Source organism: Lissotriton helveticus, chromosome 8 (assembly GCF_964261635.1).
Source record: "Lissotriton helveticus chromosome 8, aLisHel1.1, whole genome shotgun sequence".
Lineage (NCBI taxonomy): Eukaryota > Metazoa > Chordata > Amphibia > Caudata > Salamandridae > Lissotriton > Lissotriton helveticus.
Window position 1 is genome coordinate 905,275,518 of NC_136069.1, and position 21,714 is coordinate 905,297,231.

A 21,714-nucleotide genomic window follows, 5' to 3' on the forward strand; every position below is an offset into this window, starting at 1 on the left:
ACACGCGTGAAAATATGGAACTTTGTTTTCTGTGACGTGACGGACAAAAAATGAATAAATTAACGAAACAAAATGGATGAGATGGGTTCACTAGTGAGTACGTGATACAAATTTACCACAAATGTGCATAAAGCTGTGCAACTCCTTCAGTGACTCGTAAGCCACGAGTCACAATCCCCGTGTTGATATTGTTCTAATCGTGCACTAAAAGGAGCGGAGTGCATCAGGAGTGTATGCACGCTGAAAGTGAAAAATATGAAGAGCTTCAATTAACGAGAAAAGAACGGGTGTGCTGCAGATCCTCTGAACAAGGACTGCCACTTAAAGCACTCCCTAGAGATGTGGAGGGGGACCAAGACCGACTTACCAGGATTTTTCCCAAAATCACAACGTAAACAAACTCTCATTATTGCTGGATTTAAAGTAGCCTAGAGAATATTCCAGACTAAGAGCTATAAAATAAGAGGTCCCAGCTTGAAACGATCCTCAAGATACACCAGGCCTAGTTCTTTATGGCATAAATAGCGCAAAGATGAATGAGAAAATGAAAGTAGACGCCTACAAAAACGATTTTCCTCCATCTGGAGTGCCTGACAGTCAGCGTAGTCCCATATACCGTCCCCATACTCGCAATTTGCACACATTGTATTTGATACATTTCCAAAAGAGCAGAGATTGGCTTGCCAGTCAGTCAAAGATCTTTATTCGGTTTCCATAATTTGTAAAAAAAAACATAAAAGGTCATAAAAATCATATTTTATACATCAATCAATTCGATCGTAAGTTAATTTGATTCAAAATTCATCAAATATTTATGAAGGGAAGTTAAATATAATTAATATAAGAAAGGGAACCTCTATAGCATTATTCAATCCAAATTAGGACGGTGATTTACACAAAATTTTAAGAAGCGAGCTATCACTTTTGTATACATTTCATTGTCCAAAAACTGCAGTGCTAAAAGGGTAGGGCGGCAAACACGAATGCCCATCTGTCTCAATAGAGGCACAATCCAACGTTTTCGTGGTACAATATAGAATTTACAAAAAAACAATATGTGAATTGTGGATTGTGAAGAAGTATCATCACACGGACACACAGGCAGATTTATAGTCCAATCATTTTGCTCTGGAAAAGAAATTAACCTATGGAAAATATTGAATCCAAAGCGGGTCAAAAGGAATTTTTCGTGCGGATTCATACTGTATGTTAGATAAGGTTGCAAAACAGGGACAGTCTGAATAGACAATGAGTGTTGGAATTAGCTTTTTGCTATTTCTTTTGAGAGTCGGAGCTCACTTAAGTGAGCCAGTGAGATCTTTTTAAAAAAAATTCTGGGCAACTCCGATATTGATAGCGGAGTCGAAAAATACCTCTCAAGGCACTGCTCTATGGACCAAATTCTATGCCCTAGCATAATTGGCTGAATTTGTATGATGTCTGTTAAGTATTCCAGGCCTAACTCTAAGTGGCATCCGTAGGTTGAAGTACTTCGGGGGACTGCAAGGAGATATCTTAGGAAAGCATTCTCAGTTTTCTGTAAGTTTTCCACTGTAGCATGTCCCCACACCCCTGAGCTGTAAACTGCCACGTTTGTACATTTGGCCATATACATCTTCAACATCTCCAATGGGGCTTTCTTGCCTATTTTTTTGCGCGAATGCCACTAAGGCGGTGGTAGCCCTCATAAATAATAAGTTCCTGGAATTAATGGCCTGTGTCCACTTAAATTTGTTGTCTATTAGTATACCCAAATAGGGATAGGATGTAGAACTTTCTAGTGAGATGTTATCTACAAATATACCCTTTGTTTTCTTTGGGCAAGGCCCTGCATGCATCGTATACGTTTTCTTTATATTTATTTTAAGATTTAAGCTGTTCATAAAAGTACAGTATTTACTTAAAGTCCGCTGTAACTGAATGGGGGTTCTGGCTAGAATTACCGCGTTGTCGGCATATAATAATGCTGGAATAGGCCGACGACAGATTGTTGGGAGATCTTTAGACCCTTCTAACATGGCTACTTGTAGTCCATTTTTATAAAGAGTGAATAGGAAGGGGGCCAGAAAACATCCTTGTCTGACCCCCCTCTCTATCCGGAAGGACTCAGTAAGTTCTCCCGCAGTACCGTATCTGATTTTAGCTGTTGCTCCGAATACAGCTCTCGCAGAACATTTACCAGTATAGGATCCACTCCCATTTTCAAGATGATTGACCACAGCTTTGTATGACTAACACAGTCAAAAGCTGCGGTCAAATCAACATATACCATGTGGAGATACCCCTGTTTAGCTTGGACATATTTTCCCATAAGTAGTGTTAGATTTAACGCCTAATCGACTGTGCCCAATCCTTCACGAAACCCGTATTGCAGGTCAGAAATTATGTTATGCTCGGCAGACCAGTCGTGAAGCCGCTCTAATAATATGTGGCCTACGATCTTGCCAAAAGAATCTAACAGCGAAATCGGGCGATAGCATGCTGGATTTTGACGGTCGCCTTTTTTATAGATTGGGACTAATATTGAGGTGGACCAAGAGTCAATTAGTCCCACGTTTTTTGCTGCTTCAAGAACTATTGTAAGAATTGGGGACCAAAGGTCAAGGTTGAATTTAAAAAGATCCACGGGGACCCCATCGGGTCCGGTGCTTTTCCTGCCTTTGAAGCTTTTATGGCATTTAATACTTCCGTGTGAGTAAAGGTTAATTGGAATGGGTAGGTCACTTCTGAGGGCTATGTTACTCTACCGACGCACTCAGGATGTTCAATGTTTGCGTCCGTGTCTTCACTGAATATCTTTGAGAAGTGACTAACCCATGTTTGGGCATCAATGGCTACATCCAGCTTTGGAATGTCCTTTTGTTGTAACAAGAAGGGTGATTTGACTACTTTCCAGAAAATAGAGCTATCTTTCATTTTGCAGCTATTATGTAGCTGGATCCATAAATCATTCCTTAACTCTTTTTTCCGTTTTTTTAACCCCTTCGGTGCCCATGACATAACGGTTCCGTCATGAGCTATGGTTGAGCTGTGCTCATGACGGAACCGTTCCGTCATGACCACGCCCGTTTTCATTAGGGCTCTGCACCGGAGGGGGAAACGCGGCCGCATGCAAGGGGTTAAAGCCACCACATAAGCTTTTCTTAAATTAACAATCTCCTTTCTATCTCGATTGGATTTGCTTAGTGCTACTTTTAGTGCAGAAAAAGTTTTTGTGCATTCATGATTAAACCAACCTTTCTTGGGACTTTTGTTAATTGGATGTTTGCGATATAGCTCTTCTTCTATAATTTTAGCTATATGTTTATAATTGGATAAAATTAGTTCGGGGGGAATTAAAATCTAGACAAGTTTCAATTAAAAGAAAAGCATGTTTGACTATTTTGGTTGTAGTTAGTTCTTGATCTATTTTCCCCCATTTTAATGCGAATCCATTCAGCCTATCCAATTTCAATCTCTCTGGGTCCAATAGGTTCCTCTATTTTATTGGGAAGATTTTAAGTTAGGGTGATAGGGGAATGATCACTTATTGCATTGTTCACTGTGTCAAATTTCTCATTCACTGGTGCCAAACTTTACGAGACAAGTATAAAATCAATTGTACTTTTTAAACCTCTCCCATGAAAGGTAGGAGAAAAAGTTACAGAATAGGTTGAGAGTTCATTTGCGAACCCCAGCTCCATACCCAAAATAATCTCATTCATCCGGTTACCAGATTTAGTGTGCAAAAAATGAGTCAAATTTTCGCCTTCCTCATCTTGTATACCACAGCCTTTAGTACAGGGCTTCTTACAGAGAGATAGATTAAAATCCCTGCCCAAATTCATTCAAATGAATTATTTATGTACTTTGTATGGAGTTCCTGCAGTAAAAAGGAAACCTTATTTAAAACCTCAATTAAGTCACTTGGATTCAAGTTATTATAAAAATTTACTAAAAAATAACAAGTTGATTTATTTATTTTTAACATTAAAATCGGATAGTTACTTTCAAGGCTCAGAGGCAATAATTATTTTAGAGTCAAAGTATTTGATACATATATCGTTAAGCTCCCCTTCCTTCTCCCCCAGGGTGATGGTATTGCCTGAGAAAAAAGGTCTTAAAACCCTCTGGATGAAATGGGGTACTAAGCCAAGTCTCTTGGAGACAAACAATATTATGTGCCCTTACCACTTCCAGCCACCTATCATTCGTGGTCTTTGAGAGATGACCCGCTATATTCCAAAAAACTATGTTAAGTTTGTAAGGTTTCTGTTCATGCCCAGTTGTTATAGGCCGTGGAAATAGCTGAGTTAGATGGATGTTTTAATCGGCCACTCCCTGACAAATTATCATTTGGGGTGGGGACCTCAGAATTAACGGTTAATAAAGGCTGCACACTAATTAGAGAATTGCCAAAAAGATTAGATGGATCCTGGTTATTCTCGAGGAGCTGTACTTGGAGGTGTCTAAAGGGTGCTCCGTTCAGGTCTTCCACTAGGTTTCCCTTTCCGGTATAACCTAAATCCTGTTCCAGTCATTCATTATCATCTAATCCTGAGAGAATTTTAAATCTATTACAAGTGGGTGTGGGATAGGGTACCCACTGATCCATGGGAGGATTTCTCCAATTACTTTGGGGATAGCTATTTCTTCTAGGGGGGTAAAAAAATCCTAGAGGTTGTATTTTATCCCAATAGCATCCACTGTATGATTCACTCCGATTCTTAGTATCTCGTTAACTAGCAGTGGTGAGCCAAATGTCAATACTATACAGTCTCCTGTTAAAACCTTTTCTCGCGACCCCACCCACCTTACACGTCTAACCATCTTGAGATTCTTGAATAGGTGTCTATGTAAGCCAACCCTGCCACTCAGCCAGTGTAATGATTTGTTCTTAAGTGATGTCCATGTTTCCTCCGAGGGCACTTGGTTGTTAGGGACATTTCCCAGAACAATAATATAGGGGGTAGCTTCTGGAGGTAGATCAAGGAGGGTATCCGGGGCCAATGTATCTTCCTTAAGGCCCTTTGGAGGGTAGACTTGTTTGGGCTCGAATAGGGTAGTGCCTGTTGTGGGTTTGCTTGTGGAGGTAATGTGTTTTTGTTAATCGTGCTATCCTGTATTTCCAATGAAGGATGAGTCTTTTTTTCTATGGGTTTTTTGTGCGCTAAGTTAGGCTGTAAGATTGTGTCTATGACTAGAGGGAAATTCCTAGCTGTTTTAGCCCTAGGTGATTGAGCTGTAGCTTCTATATGGGTATTTAATAAGTTAGTGGGACACTCAGTGTTGTTTGGATTTAGGAACATTTCTTTATGTTTAATTTTCAACACATTTTCTATATTGTCCATTCTAGATGCCAACTGGTCCAACCTTAATCTTATAAACATATCTAGTCTCTCCACTAAGGATGTCAAATTTTGGATCTCGGGTTTGCAGTCATATTGATTTATCCCAGAATTTATAGCCCTTGGCTTTTGCTTTGCCAAGGTTTTTTGCTGGTCTACCCGTTTTTTGCCTTGGTTAAGATGTTTTGTCTGTTTTTTTGTTTTGGGGAGTAATGTATTATGATGGGAGTGACATCTTTCTGGATGTCCACTATCTGGACGTCTGCTTTCCCATTAGGAATTGTTTTTTTAAACTTTTTTTGGGGGAGGTTGTGTAGGGGAATCGTTGATAATCTGTTCTAAATCGTCCGAGCCATGTTGAATACAACCATTTACATTGCTTGGATTCATTCCCCTTGAGGTCAACCCATTGGTTGCCTCATTGGTAAACGACTCCTGACTCAGTCTGGAAGATGTCCCTTCGACTGACTCCTCCACAGATAAAATCTGTTTATCTAGGACGCCCACAGCACCTGTTAAATAATCCAGTATGGTTTGTTGGGTATCTAGACTACTCTTTGTGCCTTTTGGGCTTGGTAATTTTCTTTTGCCCATGCTTTCTTGGTGTTTAGACTGACTTTCAATGAAAGATCTATGGGGACACAATGACAATTTCAAAGTTAGAGTGTGGAAATGCCCTAAATAAAGAAACCAAGGGACCGGGCCCAGCCCAGCCTCCTCCGGGCTACAACAGGCGTGGACGGGCCCGCCCTTGGCCCGGGCTTTGCCCGGGCGAACCCGCGCACGTCCCGCGCCGCGGTGGTCTGCGGCAGATTATGTAGAGCCGGGGGCGGGGGGCGTGTCTCTGGCCTCTCGTGAGACCGCGCTGCCCGCTGGGATGGAGAGTCCTGGGCAGAGCGCGGTCCGCGGGGCGAGAGAAGCGAGGCAGAGGGAAAAAGGCAACACAGCAATCCCCAGCGCGAAGCCACAAACAGGTCAGAAAAGTTCCTCCTGGAAATGGTTGGGCAATAAGTTCACCTCAGTTTTGACGTCCCGCGCCGCGGTGGTCTGCGGCAGATTATGTAGAGCCGGGGGCGGGGGGCGTGTCTCTGGCCTCTCGCGAGACCGCGCTGCCCGCTGGGATTGAGAGTCCTGGGCAGCACGCGGTCCACGGGGCGAGAGAAGCGAGGCAGAGGGAAAGAGGCAATGCAGCAATCCCCAGCGCGAAGCCACAAACAGGTCAGCAAAGTTCCTCCTGGAAATGGTAGGGCAATAAGTTCACCTCAGTTTTGACGTCCCCTTGACTTGCCACCCAAGGTATAGCTCACATTAAAAATAGAGCTCATTGCTTGGGTAAACTTCAAACTGCGATTCAGATATTGCTAGCCTAGGATAAACTGGACTCAAATACTACCCCCAAATATTGGAAACTAAACACACCGACAAATGTATTGTCATTGATGGATAAAGTGGGAAGTGTAATGCCTTTTGCACTGCAAACCATAGTATGTGACTTAGAAAAGTATGTTGCTAGATCCAAGCCCAACATAAACTGAGTAAAAGCAATAATCAAACAGTGTAAGGCATTTGGAGTGGGTGCAAGGAGTATGGTATCATCCACATACAAAATCATTATGGTAGGGACAGAATTGACTGGTGGGACATCTTGCGTACCCAATTTAAAATGCGTGTTATGTTTGTTAATATATAAAGAAAAAAATTGGAGCAAGGTCATACTCTTGATGTACTCCTCTATGCAATTTAATTGAGTCTGAAAGTTCCCCTGTAGGTCCGAATCTAATCCTAGCCGATAAATGTTGATGCATGGTCGCAAAAAAATGTACAGGCGAGGCATCCCACTGTATGTCAAGTAAAAGCATCAAACGTATAGTCCAACTTACCTTGTCAAAAGCGAATGAAAAATCCTTAAATGCTAGGTAGAATGGGCAGCAAGTTAAAGCGTAAAAGCGTTTGTTATACGCTTTGTAAGTGCAACTATGATGTTCTATTGAATCTCTATGAGCTTTTGCCAGGTGTTTAAAATGTAACATTTGTATTGAAAGCACATGACCTGAATACTTGGCAGCCGCTTGTTTTCTTATAAACATGTAAAAAAAATATTTGAGTATGGAGGTAATTACTAATATTGACATTATGTTGTGAATTCATACTATCTAAAATCTAAATGTTATATAATCGCAGTAGAACATATTGTTGATAGAGTTCATACAGAATTGGAAGACCCAGTGTGACTTAATAACTGTTGTTCATATTTTTAACAGGAGAAGATTTCAGCTTTAAAGAAGCAGGCAAATCAAATAATCCAGCAGGCCCAGAAAGAACAAGACAATTTCTTGAAGGAGAAGAACCACTTATTAATGATGCTTCACCAAGTAAGCATTTATTTCAATTAATTTTCTAATTTTATTGCGCAATTTATATTTTCATTTTTGATTTAACTTTTTTACTGAAGATCGCCTATCTAGACAGTATAATTAATTAAGAATTAATAAAGGTAAATTTAAAAGGCCTGCCGAATTATTACCCATATACATAGTGTAAATGTAAATGTATGTGTCTTGTAAAGCGCACTGCTGCCCTGAGGCGTCGTGGCGCTCTAGACCACTGGGGAACCCGTCCTGGCTATCCCTGTGAGATGGTCCCTGCTGGGTATCTCCAAGGTGGAACCAGGCATCCCCGGCGAATGTGGGTGGCCGTTGTAGAGATGAGGCAAGCTAATGCCCAGAGTTGCCGAGTGTGATCCCTGGTTAGAGTAGGCACCGAGGCGAGAATTATCGAGTCCGCTGACTCTGGTCCACGACCCTGCCGCGTCGGGAATTGAACCCTGGTCCCGGGCCGTTCTCTGCTTCCGGGTCTGCCGCCTCTAACCAGTGAGCCACACCACTCCACATACTATTGATGGTATATTAACTGAGCAGTACTCATCTCGCCAAGTTCTACTCTGCCTTGTCACCGGCCTTACATTAGTGTTGAGTTATGTCAAGGAAATGAGCAACTGTGTAGTCCCTTTAAATTTAACATTTTGTTTTAGCCCCTGCACTTAACCTGAGGGGATAAATACTCAACCTTTCTCCTGAAGTCTATTTGTAACATCCAAGAACTTCCACCACAGTCCATGATTTAGACTGCACACAGTAGAAATGTGGGGAACCCAATAGCATGCTACTCCCTGAAAAGCACTTCAACACCTCGTCAGGGTTAGTAAGAGCTATATAGATATAATTACAAATACAGTTTAGTGATGAGAAGAATCAGGAGAAGAGAAACAAACTTTGTCTTTAGAATCTACTAATGAATGAGTGATACATCTCTTACCCCAGTGAACATTCTTGGTTGTGGCTGCTCTCAGCTCTGGGTGGTTGTAGATTAAGACTGTGCAGCAGTAGCTGGAGAAGAGTTTCCCGATTCTAATGAAACAAAAAATGTTGTCTTACACACATTCTATTTCATACCCGGACAACGTCGGGACGGGCTGCTAGTATATATATATATATATTCAAAATGCAGTTTAATCCATTTTGACGTTGGTGCTCATCATGCAGCGCGGTGTGAGTCCATTCGGCAGGATTCAGCCGATTTAACATGCACAAAAAGAGTCAGTCAGTTACGAGCATAAAAGAAAGCATTTTGTCTGGTCACCTCATCCCGTGATCAAGCCTTTGGAGGAGGTGAAACGCATTGGGACTGGCAAGGAAAATAAAGCCGCTGTAAAGCTTTTCGAAACACACATGCGAGAGAGTGCGTCCTTATTTCAGTTCGTAACTGACTACTCTTTTTGTGCATATATATATATATATATATATATATATATATATATATATATATATATATATATATATATATATATATATATATATATATATATATATAAATGTTTATGGTCTCAATAATTATAATAAAAGGAAGAAGGTTGCTGCTGAATTGCGTTTGATTCAACCTGACTTACTTTGTATTCAAGAGATGTATGTTCATTGGGGGAAAAGCAAAATGTTGAGAGATTTGGGGTTTGTATTCCTTGCGGATCACAACAATCGTCAATGATACGGGGTGTTGCAATACTTGCTAAATCTGCAATTCAAACTACAGGCCATGTTTTAGCTGACAAATTTGGGCGGTGAGTAATTGTGGAATGCGTTTTGGTCAGTACCAAATTTACATTATGTACTATTTATTGGTCTAACCTTGATAAATCGTTAGTTCTGGAAGAATTAAATATTGAACTTGCATTGTGGCCGGTCCCTTTGGTGTTCTGGGGAGACTTTAATATTAATTTGGTTAATAAAGAATTACAAAGGGGGACACAAGGATATACGTGTCGAAAACCTAGAGTGTTTAAAGCATTATTTAATCTGTTTAAAGATCATGGATTTTTAGAAGCATGGGATAGTCTCCAACCATTAGCGCCTGGGTATACGTTTTATTCCTTTCCTCATCAGAAACTGGTACGTCTCGATTTTTTTTTGTCTTCTGCATGTCTCACCGGGGCGAAGGTACATATATTTCCTACTTCTGATAATGCTCCATTAGTCCTAGAAATTCCAGCGCTTTCTCTCGATTACACCCCAAGAAGTTCGCATTTGATAGAAAATTGCTCCTTGATAACAGCTTTAAAGGAGCATATGCAGAGATGGATTCAATTTTTTTTTAAATAATAATAAACAATCAGTTCCTGTAGCAGGTCTGTGGGATGCTTTTAAAGCCTATTTTAGAGGAGAAGTATTGAGTTTTGGTATACATTATCAAAAAACAGCTAAAATAGAATTACAGGAATTATATTCTAAATTGAAATTGGTTGAGGAAAAACTGACACGGAATTTCACAATGTAAGGATATTTCAGATCTCGAATCTGCCGCAGCAAGATGTCGGGCAAATATTAATACTCTTTGGAATAACTGCCAACACTTCCTGGTTTGAAGTGTTGACAGCCAATCAGATCTCAGGCAAGAGATTGGGAGGGTTTGTGGATCCAACGCGGCCACAGTTGTATATCTGAGAAATCTTTACATTTCTCGGGAATTGCTGAATAGATTTACAGCATTTAACAAAAAGATTACTTTCTGAACCAAGAGGTACCTTTTGCCAAATTTGGTGTAATTCCGTTCAGCAGTTCGGGCTGTAGCCGTGTCTAAAGTTTCCTATGGAAATTAACGTGGAGAAAAAGTGTTTTGGGGCCCCCATTTTTTCTCGCCCCTGCTTGATGGATCACCCCAAAACTTTCAACACAACAGCTGAAGTGAGTGGCCCATTAGTTTTTAAAAATGTTGCGAAGATTCATCAAACAGCACCAAAGTTATAGGTCAATCAAAATATGCTTTTCCTATGGATACTAGGTCCCAACCACAACTACCTACTGGCAACCACCAGTAGGTAAGATATATATATGTTTTACATCATATTTTGGGGTCTGAAGGAATACGTTTACCGGTGTCACCACATCCAGCACCAAAAGCCCACTGGTGCAACTCTTTAACATATGTATACACCATGTATTTCAATCAGTGAACATTATTGGGGAATTTCAAACAATGATGACAGTTGACGACTTGTGTCGAGTATGTCCGACATACTTTTTTTGGCTCTGTACAAAATGTTTTCAACATGGCCAAGATTCTATGTAGTATGTACTTGGTATTGTAAGTAGCCTTGAGTTATTAGACAGAATCATTTCAGAATGGCAATGTATAGATAACACAGAAGAATGTGTGCTCCAGGTACTAACCTATGTACATATGCTTGTTTAGCTTCAAAAGATGGTGTACCTGTAAAGTTTTCAGCACAGTTTGAAAAACTGCACGTACTATGACCTTAGCATCTACAGTTTGTAGTCATTTTTAGTGACTAGTGTCTCTATGGACAAGTTTTGCATAGAGTGCACACTGTTGTTAGTAGATACTTTTTAATACACTTTGGTTTATTTCTCATGAGAATTTCACTGTCTGCAAACAGTGTGGTAAAGAGTAAACTCTCTCCATAGAGTAAACATTGTTGACAGTAAACACTTTTCTACTCATATCAACTTCATTTCTCACTGAAGGTTCGGTGACTGTGAGAGGTTTGAAACAGATAAAGGCTGTCCGTATAGTAGGTTATTAATTTTGGAAGAGACATTGACTATCTTGAGGGACTTAATTTTCTCTGAACATTCGTGTACAGATTAAACACCATGTATTATAAGGGTTTCCCATATATCTGTAGTTGATTGTTATTGTGAACTAGGCCACCTGTGAAGTGTAAGTTAGAGAGTCAATGCTACACATAATACATGCTAGTTACACCTAAGGAATTTGTATCTGTGATGGCAATAATGATGCTTCTAGGCTATTTTGTACTTACTTTAAGTTTAAGGCCTCTATACTAGTTTATAGAGCAATGTGTACAAAATAAGTTTGGATGATGTCATCAGTGATTTCATCAATGAAGTCATATGAGATGTTATCAGTAATGTGATATAGGATGTCATAGAAAATGTCATGAGTGATGTTCTATGTGAGGTTGTAAGCAGTGCATGGTGGGGGCGCATGTTATCATTAGCTCTGCTGAGGTGTTTTGAGTTCAAAATGTTAATGTTGTCACTGACATATTCACTTCACTATAAAGTTACTTTAATCTTCGTTTTTTTCTGTGAATATATATATATATATATATATATATATATATGTATATATATGTATATATATATATATATATATATATATATATATATATATATATATATATATATATATATATATATCAAAACAAAACCCTTTCAGGCATAGAGTGACGCATAAATTATGCCAAACAGAAGGAGAGAACTCTGGGTAGGTCTCAGTTTAGGTGGAAAGCAGCTCCTGTTAGAGCACTCTCAACCCCAGCGACACTCTAGATCTGCTCACCTCAAATGTCTGTTTTTCAGAACACAGTCCAGTTCAGTGGCGGTGCTAGCCTCCTACGGCAGGAGAGGCCGCGGTTAAATTATTCACAAAAAGCTCCACGCTTAAGGCAGCACTCCACGAAGGTAAGTTTCACAAAACCTTTTATTTCAAAAAGCGGCATGATTGCACAGCTGTCTCTTTCCTTCCCAACGCGTTTCAGTGCTAACAAGCATCTTAATCATGGGGCGGCATGTGGCAAGACCTGGATCGGACCTCTGCATTCAGTCCCTTTAATGGCGTTTGTTCTCCAGTAAACAATACGCCAGGAGTAGAAGTCCCAATAATCCCATTTCAGTATGGCCAGTGTTTCGCCAGAACTTGAGCCGATTTTCTGCATTCTTTTACATCCCTTCAGTGGGTCTCTGTGCTGCTCACCCGCTTCGTTTCTCTGACACCCTCGTGCTGTAAGGGCTGACGTGCTTGGAGAACAAACGCCATTAAAGGGACTGAATGCAGAGGTCCGATCCAGGTCTTGCCACATGCCGCCCCATGATTAAGATGCTTGTTAGCACTGAAACGCGTTGGGAAGGAAAGAGACAGCTGTGCAATCATGCCGCTTTTTGAAATTAAAGGTTTTGTGAAACTTACCTTCGTGGAGTGCTGCCTTAAGCGTGGAGCTTTTTGTGAATAATATATATATATATATATATATATATATATATATATATATATATGTATATATATATATATATATATATATATATATATTCACTGAGCCAAAGGTTAGATGGACATTATAGTTATGTTCTGAATTTATACACACAAAACCATAGCAATTCAGCTGTTATTTCAAGTAACTATCACTCATGCCCTAAGGCAGAGGTCTTCAAACTTTTTTACTCTGAGCCCCCCTTAAGCAAAATGTTTTGAGGTTGGGCCCCCCTACAAAACTTTATGGCAAGGATTGGGGGAGCGGGAGGGACATGGCTGCGTGCAGGGAGCGGGGCTTATGAGATGATTTCAGGAATACTTTTTCTATAGCTTATTGTGAGAAGTTGGCCTGATAGGTGATGTTTCCAATTCTGGAACCACCTATTATCAGACCAAACAATCCCTTATGGTGTCAGGTTGTAAGTCAACCGTGTTAGACAAGCTATCCTAGGGGTAGCATGGACTAAGCAGCCTAAAGGCTTAACTTAAGAGGTCGTGTTAAGCGAGCTGTTTTACCACGTACAATCCTGTAATATCAAATGAAAGGACACCACACAAGTATATATTATAAAAATATATGTGTTTATTACTAAAAACAATCCCCAGTATTCTTTATGAATAAAGGGGCACAAGCGTTAAATCAAAAGCACAGTTTAAACATACAAAGTTGCACAATTATGGATGAGGGCAGGTGGCCACTCAAACCATATACTAAACAAGTGGTATAAGAGATACCAATCGAACAGTGGTTAGGCCTAGGGCCTAGGGAATCGCTGGGAGCAGTCAGGACAAGCAGTGCTGAAGTCGGGAGAGGCCCACGGGATTCGGGAGCAGTGCGGAAAGCGCACGCGTGCACCAATGTTAACCAATGGTGCGTAAAAGTTGTAAAGTTAAAGTTTAAGGACACTTCCGCTGAACCTAGAGGAACAAAACTTAAGACACAGACCCTAGAGATGTGTACCAGTGTGGGAACACCGGCAGAGCAAAGTTACCTCACCCACAGGAAGCGGGTGCACAGGGTCGAAGTTGAGTCGGGTTTCGTCACGCAGGCTCTTGGTGCTTGAAGCTGAAAGGGCTGCAGGCGGGGTGAAAGAGAAGTGTCCGGTGGAGTCCAAGGGTGGACTCGAGTCGAAAAGTACCTGAAAGCAGAGGGGACAGAGTCTGGGTCACTCAGCAGTGACCAGGGTGGAACCAGGACGGAACCAGGCAATGTCGGGCGCAATCAGGTCGCTGTCGAGGAGCTTCTCTCCGCTGTCACGTGGGCTCTGGGGCATCTACGACGTCCAGGAGCAGGTCACGATCTGTCCCACGCAGGCTCTCGCCGTCGGCGCTGTCGGCTTCAGGATTGGAGCAAACAACACTTGGCAAAAGCAATCCACGCGGAACCGGGAGATTGCTTCTCACTCGAACCAGGAGGGTCAGAGTGGGGGCTCCTTTTCAGGGGAGCTGGTGCAGATCTGGAGCAACCAGATTCGCAGGTCGATTTTAAGTTTTCGTCGGCACAGGGGCCACTAGCCGGCTGGCAAGTGACCGGGCCAACGCGTTGAGCCAAAAGTAGCAGAAGGGCCCCACGCAGCACTCGATGAGTGTAGAGGGGTGAGCTTCGGTGCAAGAGTGGCTCAGGGTTGGGGCTTCTTAAACCCCGGTGTACAGCTTCGAGGGTCACTCGTGGGCTGCACGGTCAGCGTCTCGTGGTCAATTCAAGATGGCGTGCCCCACGCTTCCGGTCGCCTCCACGGGTCTCAGCTCTGCAGGGACTGTGGATCGGGCTGTTGGAAAGCAGGCAGGCTTGATCTCGTCGATCTCTGTCGCTCGAGTTCCGGCGGGAACTGCAACAAAGTAGACGTCGATAGCTGGATGGTGCCTGTTTGCACAGGGTGGTCACTCCTTGACCACAAGGGAGATTCTTCGGGCTTCTACGTCGAGTAGGATGTCGAAGGGTCCAGAATTCGTTTCTTATGTTTCTTCAGGATAATCTGAAGTGCATTGGCACTGCTCCCAGTCTTATACTAATTTTGGGGGCTGGATTACCTGCTAGGTCCCCTCCTATGGGTGGGACCCAGGAAGTGGGTGGATACACCCCCTTCCTTTGATCCAGGCCGCCCTGGCACGAGGGCTGGAGTGCCCCAGAACCGGTTTGGCCGGATTATGCAAGGGGCAGCCTTGTGCGCCCCAGGCAGTGTCTGGTTTCTTTCAGACCTCCCTGCTACAATCCACTATCTCCTGTCTGGAGGGTGGTAACACCCTCCTGCGACAGGAAACCCTTTGTCCAGGCCCCATTTGGCTGAGTTTAGGTCAGCTTCAGGGTGTCAGACTCTTGTCTGTGGCAGGGGCATCCATTTTGTGGATCTAAGGCCCTTTTAGAAATTAACCGCATTTAAGTAAAGTAACATGTCTTACCCCTCTAGAGGGGTGGAATGCTATCCCCGTCGCCAGAACTGGCGAGGGGATAGTATTCCAAATCGTATGACACCTTACATGACATATTTTGATAAAGCCAAACCAGAGTTGCTATATAACCGCGAGGATTATAATGCACTTAAGAGTATATGGTATGGCATTATCCTGAAACAGCTTAGGGAGTTGTTCCCGACAGCTGCAGACAGGCTCAGCTCATGCTAGAGCTCCATCTCACATAAAACCAAGCACTCTGCCTCCAGGATTGATGAGGCCTTCCATAGGAGTGGCTCACAGGTTTATATGTGTCCAGATATAGGTTTAGATATAGGTATACTATATCTAAGCAAGGGGTGATTACACCACCTTACCCCAGCTGAGTGATCAGCCAGTTGTGTCAATTTAAGAACCAGCCAGGGGTGGCAAAAGATATGCTGCAGCCCCTGGTAGGCCTTGGTGGCTCCTATGCCCTGGGCACCTATAGTGCATTATACAGGGGCTGACAAGGAGTCCATTTCCAATTGTGGTATGTACCTAGGGTACATGGAATCCATTTTACAGAGAGAGCAGATGGCCTGGGGCCCTGATTAGCAGGGAACCAGGTCAACTAAGTCAAAAAACCAGCTAAACACAGGCACAAAAATCTGGGGTAACCATAGTCAGGTAGCCACCTTCCTACATAACCCCCCCCCCCCCAAACGAAAGGAGATAAGGCTATCCTTGGCCAGGTAAGCCTATATTGCCTGAGTGGCCATATAAGAAAGTACCTGCACTAGCATGGGTACCCCCTGTCTCATGGTCCACTAAGCAGTCCCTCACCCTTTGGGTATTAGAGGGTCTCCACCATAGGGAATCACTACCTTGGGTGTGTTTATGCAAAGTTAAAGGCTGGTTTGGATATGGAGTATTGAAGTGAGGCTCCACTAATTTAGGGCTCCTCTTCCTCCAATTATCTTCCACCATGTGTGCCTTTCTTACTTTAACTGAGTTGCACTGTGCTCTCAGGGTCAACCTCTGGCTACCTAAAGCTGGAGGCTGGGTCCCTCTGTTTGGCTTGCTGGAGGGACAGTTCAGGTTTGGGCCCCTTGGGTCCCAGGTTTGGCTGCGCCCAACAGAATCCACCTGTGGGAGGTCCCTAACTGTTTTTAAGGGGGCTCCCTCAGGAGTTTTTAAAGTTTTCACCTCACTAGGGCTACTAGTTTTGGTGCCCCTAATCTGTTGATGGGGGTGCTTTATTTGACAGGGGACCCTCTGGGTCTTACTGTCCTTCTTGTCCTCTGTAGCCCTGGGCTGAGTAAGGCAAGGTAGAGAGGGGCAGGTTACCTGCTCCAGACTGGGTCCCACCTGAGAAGGGTCCACTGACATCAGAGGTTCTGTCAGGCTAGGCCCAACCACCTCTGGGGCAGTTCCTTCATCAGGGGTAAGATCAGTTCCCTGAGGAGGCTGATCCTTTCCTAAAGTCTGGTGAGGGGGAGATTTCTCGTCCTCCTCTGTGCTCTCAGTTTGTGTGGAGTTATCCATCATTTCAGGCTTCACAACACACATATCAGTTTGAGTTTGGGCTGTGGCCATCACAGCCCCACCAACCTTTTCAGGAGGAGACTCAGTTTGGGTTTCTGCTGTTATCATAACAGCTTTGCTATTCTGTTCAGGAAGAGCTTTTGCTAAAGATGGGGCAGAGAGTTTCTCAGTCCTACCAACCTTTTCAGGAAGGACATCTTGAATTGGGGCTGTAGCCATTACAGCCCCACTAACCTTTCCATTGGAATTTACCATTCTAGAATGGGTTTCCTGTTCAACCTCAGCCCAGGCTGAGATTTCCAAATCATTACCAAGTAGGCAGTCTACAGGCAAGTTTGATGACACTGCCACTCTCTTTGGGCCAATGACACCTCCCCAGCTGAGACTCACTACTGCCATGGGATGAGTTGTTTTGAGGCCATCAATGTTTGTCACCTGGTATGTGGCACCAGGTAAAAGTTGTTTAGAGGGGACTATACAGTCAGCCACCATGGTGATGCTAGCCCCTGTGTCTCTAAAAGCTTCAACTTTCAAACCATTGATGATGGGCTCTTGTCTATACTTGCTCAAAGTATTTGGGCAATCAGAGAAGTTGGCAAACCCCATGCCAGTCTCATAAACAAGATCATTGGGTGATGGGGACCTGGATAGGCCAGGGTCCACCTGAGCTCCAAAAGTAAACCCACCCAGATTGCTGGGTGTGCTCCCACTTCCTGGGGGATTACTGCTGACAGTAACAGGAGGTGTTGGAGCTGGCTTTGGAGGTATATTTTCTTTATTGTTATTCTTGGGACAACAGTTGTCTGTTTTGTAATGCCCAACCTGTTTACAGGCATAACAATAAGGCTTTTTCTCTGTTGAAGAAGTGTCTTGGGACCCACCCCCATTCTTGGAGTTTTGGGGCCCTGGGGAAGTCTTTTCTTTATTTTTATCCCCACCCTTATCTTGAGGCTTGGTAGACTCCTTCTTCTGGTTACTGTCCTGATTCTTAGGCCTAATCCTGGTTCTGACCCACTTGTCTGCCTTCTTTCCCAATTCTTGGGGAGAGGTCAGATCAGAGTCCACCAGGTGCTGGTGTAAGAGCTGGTTCTGACAATTATTTAGGATCTGCTCCCTCATAATCAAATTATACAATCCCGTAAAGTCATGTACTTTGCTGCCATGTAGCCAACCCTCCAGAGCCTTAGTTGCACAATCAACAAAATCAGTCCAGTCCTGAGTCTGTGTCTTCTGGGTGTCTCTGAACTTCAACCTGTACTGTTCAGTGGTTAAGCCAAACCCATCTATCAGAACACTCTTCAGGACTTTGTAATTGTTTGCATCCTCATGTCTAACAGTGAGGAGCTTATCTCTCCCTTTCTCTGAAAAGGAGTACCATAAGATTGCTGCCCACTGTTCCTCAGGAACCTGCTGTACCATGCAGGCTCTCTCAAGAGCAGTTATCCACTTGTGGATGTCATCCCCTTCCTTGTAGGGGGGCACAATCTTTGTCAGGTTTCTACTATCATAGGACCTGGGTTTCTCTTTAGGAATATTGCTGCCACCAGTGGCATCTAAGCCACACAATTTTTGCTCTCTTGCCAAGGCAAGTCTAGCTTGAGCCAAGGCTACCTCCTCCCTCTCTATTTGGAGTTTGACAGCCCTCATTCTGGCCCTATGCTCTAGCTTTTGAGAAGCAGTCATGCCTCTCTGAGATTCTCTTGAGGCACTAGAAATATGAGAGTCCCCTGCTGGAGATCTCACCCTTCTGTTGCCTGGGAGAATGTTATAGGGTCTGGGGAGGTGCTGGCCCTCTCCATTCCCAAGTAGGTTTAAGTTGGCCTGGCTAAGCCTGGCAACTATAACCTGGCTACCCCTCTGATCCTGATCTTCTGGGTCCTCTACATCTGAGTCCTCCTCCCCCTCTTCTCCTTCTTCTCCTTCTTCCTCCTGAGGGTTATCAGTTACAGTGGGGTTCACTCCATCTCCTGACTCTAAGGTAACTTCATTCACCTTTTCTAAGTCATCCTGCTCTAGAATGGCTATCAGGATAGGACAGGTGGGACTTCTGCCCCTTTTTAACCCTCTTGATATGCACAAGGCAATCAAGTCCTTTCGGGTTAACTTGTCATAGCTGGAAGTTGCCTTGGTAAGGTCAACTGTCACAGGAGCAGACCCTGAGGCTTTTCCTGTGTCAGACATGACTGCTAGTGAGTTGTAAGTGGTGCACTTACCTACACTAAGTGTTTTCCTACTGTACCTTGCTAGTGAGTTGTAGTCAGGGTGTGCTAATCCCTTTAATCTACAACTACTAAGTTCAGTAGAACTTAATATGCTAAGCTTTTGATTTATATGTACCTAGAGGTACTTGATGTGATCTTTCAATTTGATAAAAGATTGCAATGGTAAAACAACAGCAAGCTCAAATCCGCACCGCTGCTCACCAATGTGAGAAGTTGGCCTGATAGGTGATGTTTCCAATTCTGGAACCACCTATTATCAGACCAAACAATCCCTTATGGTGTCAGGTTGTAAGTCAACCGTGTTAGACAAGCTATCCTAGGGGTAGCATGGACTAAGCAGCCTAAAGGCTTAACTTAAGAGGTCGTGTTAAGCGAGCTGTTTTACCACATACAATCCTGTAATATCAAATGAAAGGACACCACACAAGTATATATTATAAAAATATATGTGTTTATTACTAAAAACAATCCCCAGTATTCTTTATGAATAAAGGGGCACAAGCGTTAAATCAAAAGCACAGTTTAAACATACAAAGTTGCACAATTATGGATGAGGGCGGGTGGCCACTCAAACCATATACTAAACAAGTGGTATAAGAGATACCAATCGAACAGTGGTTAGGCCTAGGGCCTAGGGAATCGCTGGGAGCAGTCAGGACAAGCAGTGCTGAAGTCGGGAGAGGCCCACGGGATTCGGGAGCAGTGCGGAAAGCGCACGCGTGCACCAATGTTAACCAATGGTGCGTAAAAGTTGTAAAGTTAAAGTTTAAGGACACTTCCGCTGAACCTAGAGGAACAAAACTTAAGACACAGACCCTAGAGATGTGTACCAGTGTGGGAACACCGGCGGAGCAAAGTTACCTCACCCACAGGAAGCGGGTGCACAGGGTCGAAGTTGAGTCGGGTTTCGTCACGCAGGCTCTTGGTGCTTGAAGCTGAAAGGGCTGCAGGCGGGGTGAAAGAGAAGTGTCCGGTGGAGTCCAAGGGTGGACTCGAGTCGAAAAGTACCTGAAAGCAGAGGGGACAGAGTCTGGGTCACTCAGCAGTGACCAGGGTGGAACCAGGACGGAACCAGGCAATGTCGGGCGCAATCAGGTCGCTGTCGAGGAGCTTCTCTCCGCTGTCACGTGGGCTCTGGGGCATCTACGACGTCCAGGAGCAGGTCACGATCTGTCCCATGCAGGCTCTCGCCGTCGGCGCTGTCGGCTTCAGGATTGGAGCAAACAACACTTGGCAAAAGCAATCCACGCGGAACCGGGAGATTGCTTCTCACTCGAACCAGGAGGGTCAGAGTGGGGGCTCCTTTTCAGGGGAGCTGGTGCAGATCTGGAGCAACCAGATTCACAGGTCGATTTCAAGTTTTCGTTGGCACAGGGGCCACTGGCCGGCTGGCAAGTGACCGGGCCAACGCGTTGAGCCAAAAGTAGCAGAAGGGCCCCACGCAGCACTCGATGAGTGTAGAGGGGTGAGCTTCGGTGCAAGAGTGGCTCAGGGTTGGGGCTTCTTAAACCCCAGTGTACAGCTTCGAGGGTCACTCGTGGGTTGCACGGTCAGCGTCTCGTGGTCAATTCAAGATGGCGTGCCCCACGCTTCCGGTCGCCTCCACGGGTCTCAGCTCTGCAGGGACTGTGGATCGGGCTGTTGGAAAGCAGGCAGGCTTGATCTCGTCGATCTCTGTTGCTCGAGTTCCGGCGGGAACTGCAACAAAGTAGACGTCGATAGCTGGATGGTGCCTGTTTGCACAGGGTGGTCACTCCTTGACCACAAGGGAGATTCTTCGGGCTTCTACGTCGAGTAGGATGTCGAAGGGTCCAGAATTCGTTTCTTATGTTTCTTCAGGATAATCTGAAGTGCATTGGCACTGCTCCCAGTCTTATACTAATTTTGGGGGCTGGATTACCTGCTAGGTCCCCTCCTATGGGTGGGACCCAGGAAGTGGGTGGATACACCCCCTTCCTTTGATCCAGGCCGCCCTGGCACTAGGGCTGGAGTGCCCCAGAACCGGTTTGGCCGGATTATGCAAGAGGCAGCCTTGTGCGCCCCAGGCAGTGTCTGGTTTCTTTCAGACCTCCCTGCTACAATCCACTATCTCCTGTCTGGAGGGTGGTAACACCCTCCTGCGACAGGAAACCCTTTGTCCAGGCCCCATTTGGCTGAGTTTCGGTCAGCTTCAGGGGGTCAGACTCTTGTCTGTGGCAGGGGCATCCATTTTGTGGATCTAAGGCCCTTTTAGAAATTAACCGCATTTAAGTAAAGTAACATGTCTTACCCCTCTAGAGGGGTGGAATGCTATCCCCGTCGCCAGAACTGGCGAGGGGATAGTATTCCAAATCGTATGACACCTTACATGACATATTTTGATAAAGCCAAACCAGAGTTGCTATTTAACCGCGAGGATTATAATGCACTTAAGAGTATATGGTATGGCATTATCCTGAAACAGCTTAGGGAGTTGTTCCCGACAGCTGCAGACAGGCTCAGCTCATGCTAGAGCTCCATCTCACATAAAACCAAGCACTCTGCCTCCAGGATTGATGAGGCCTTCCATAGGAGTGGCTCACAGGTTTATATGTGTCCAGATATAGGTTTAGATATAGGTATACTATATCTAAGCAAGGGGTGATTACACCACCTTACCCCAGCTGAGTGATCAGCCAGTTGTGTCAATTTAAGAACCAGCC

At 44.1% G+C, this 21,714-nt stretch overlaps 1 protein-coding gene across 1 annotated transcript in view; it reads left to right on the top strand.

The window, feature by feature from the left end:
- PHLDB2 (pleckstrin homology like domain family B member 2) overlaps positions 1 to 21,714 on the top strand; it is a 453,671-nt gene that overhangs the window by 254,039 nt on the left and 177,918 nt on the right. Inside the window, exon 8 of the mRNA XM_078657711.1 lies at positions 7,589 to 7,699. Within this exon, the coding sequence (XP_078513837.1) occupies positions 7,589 to 7,699 (111 nt within the window). The remainder of the gene's footprint in view (positions 1 to 7,588; positions 7,700 to 21,714) is intronic.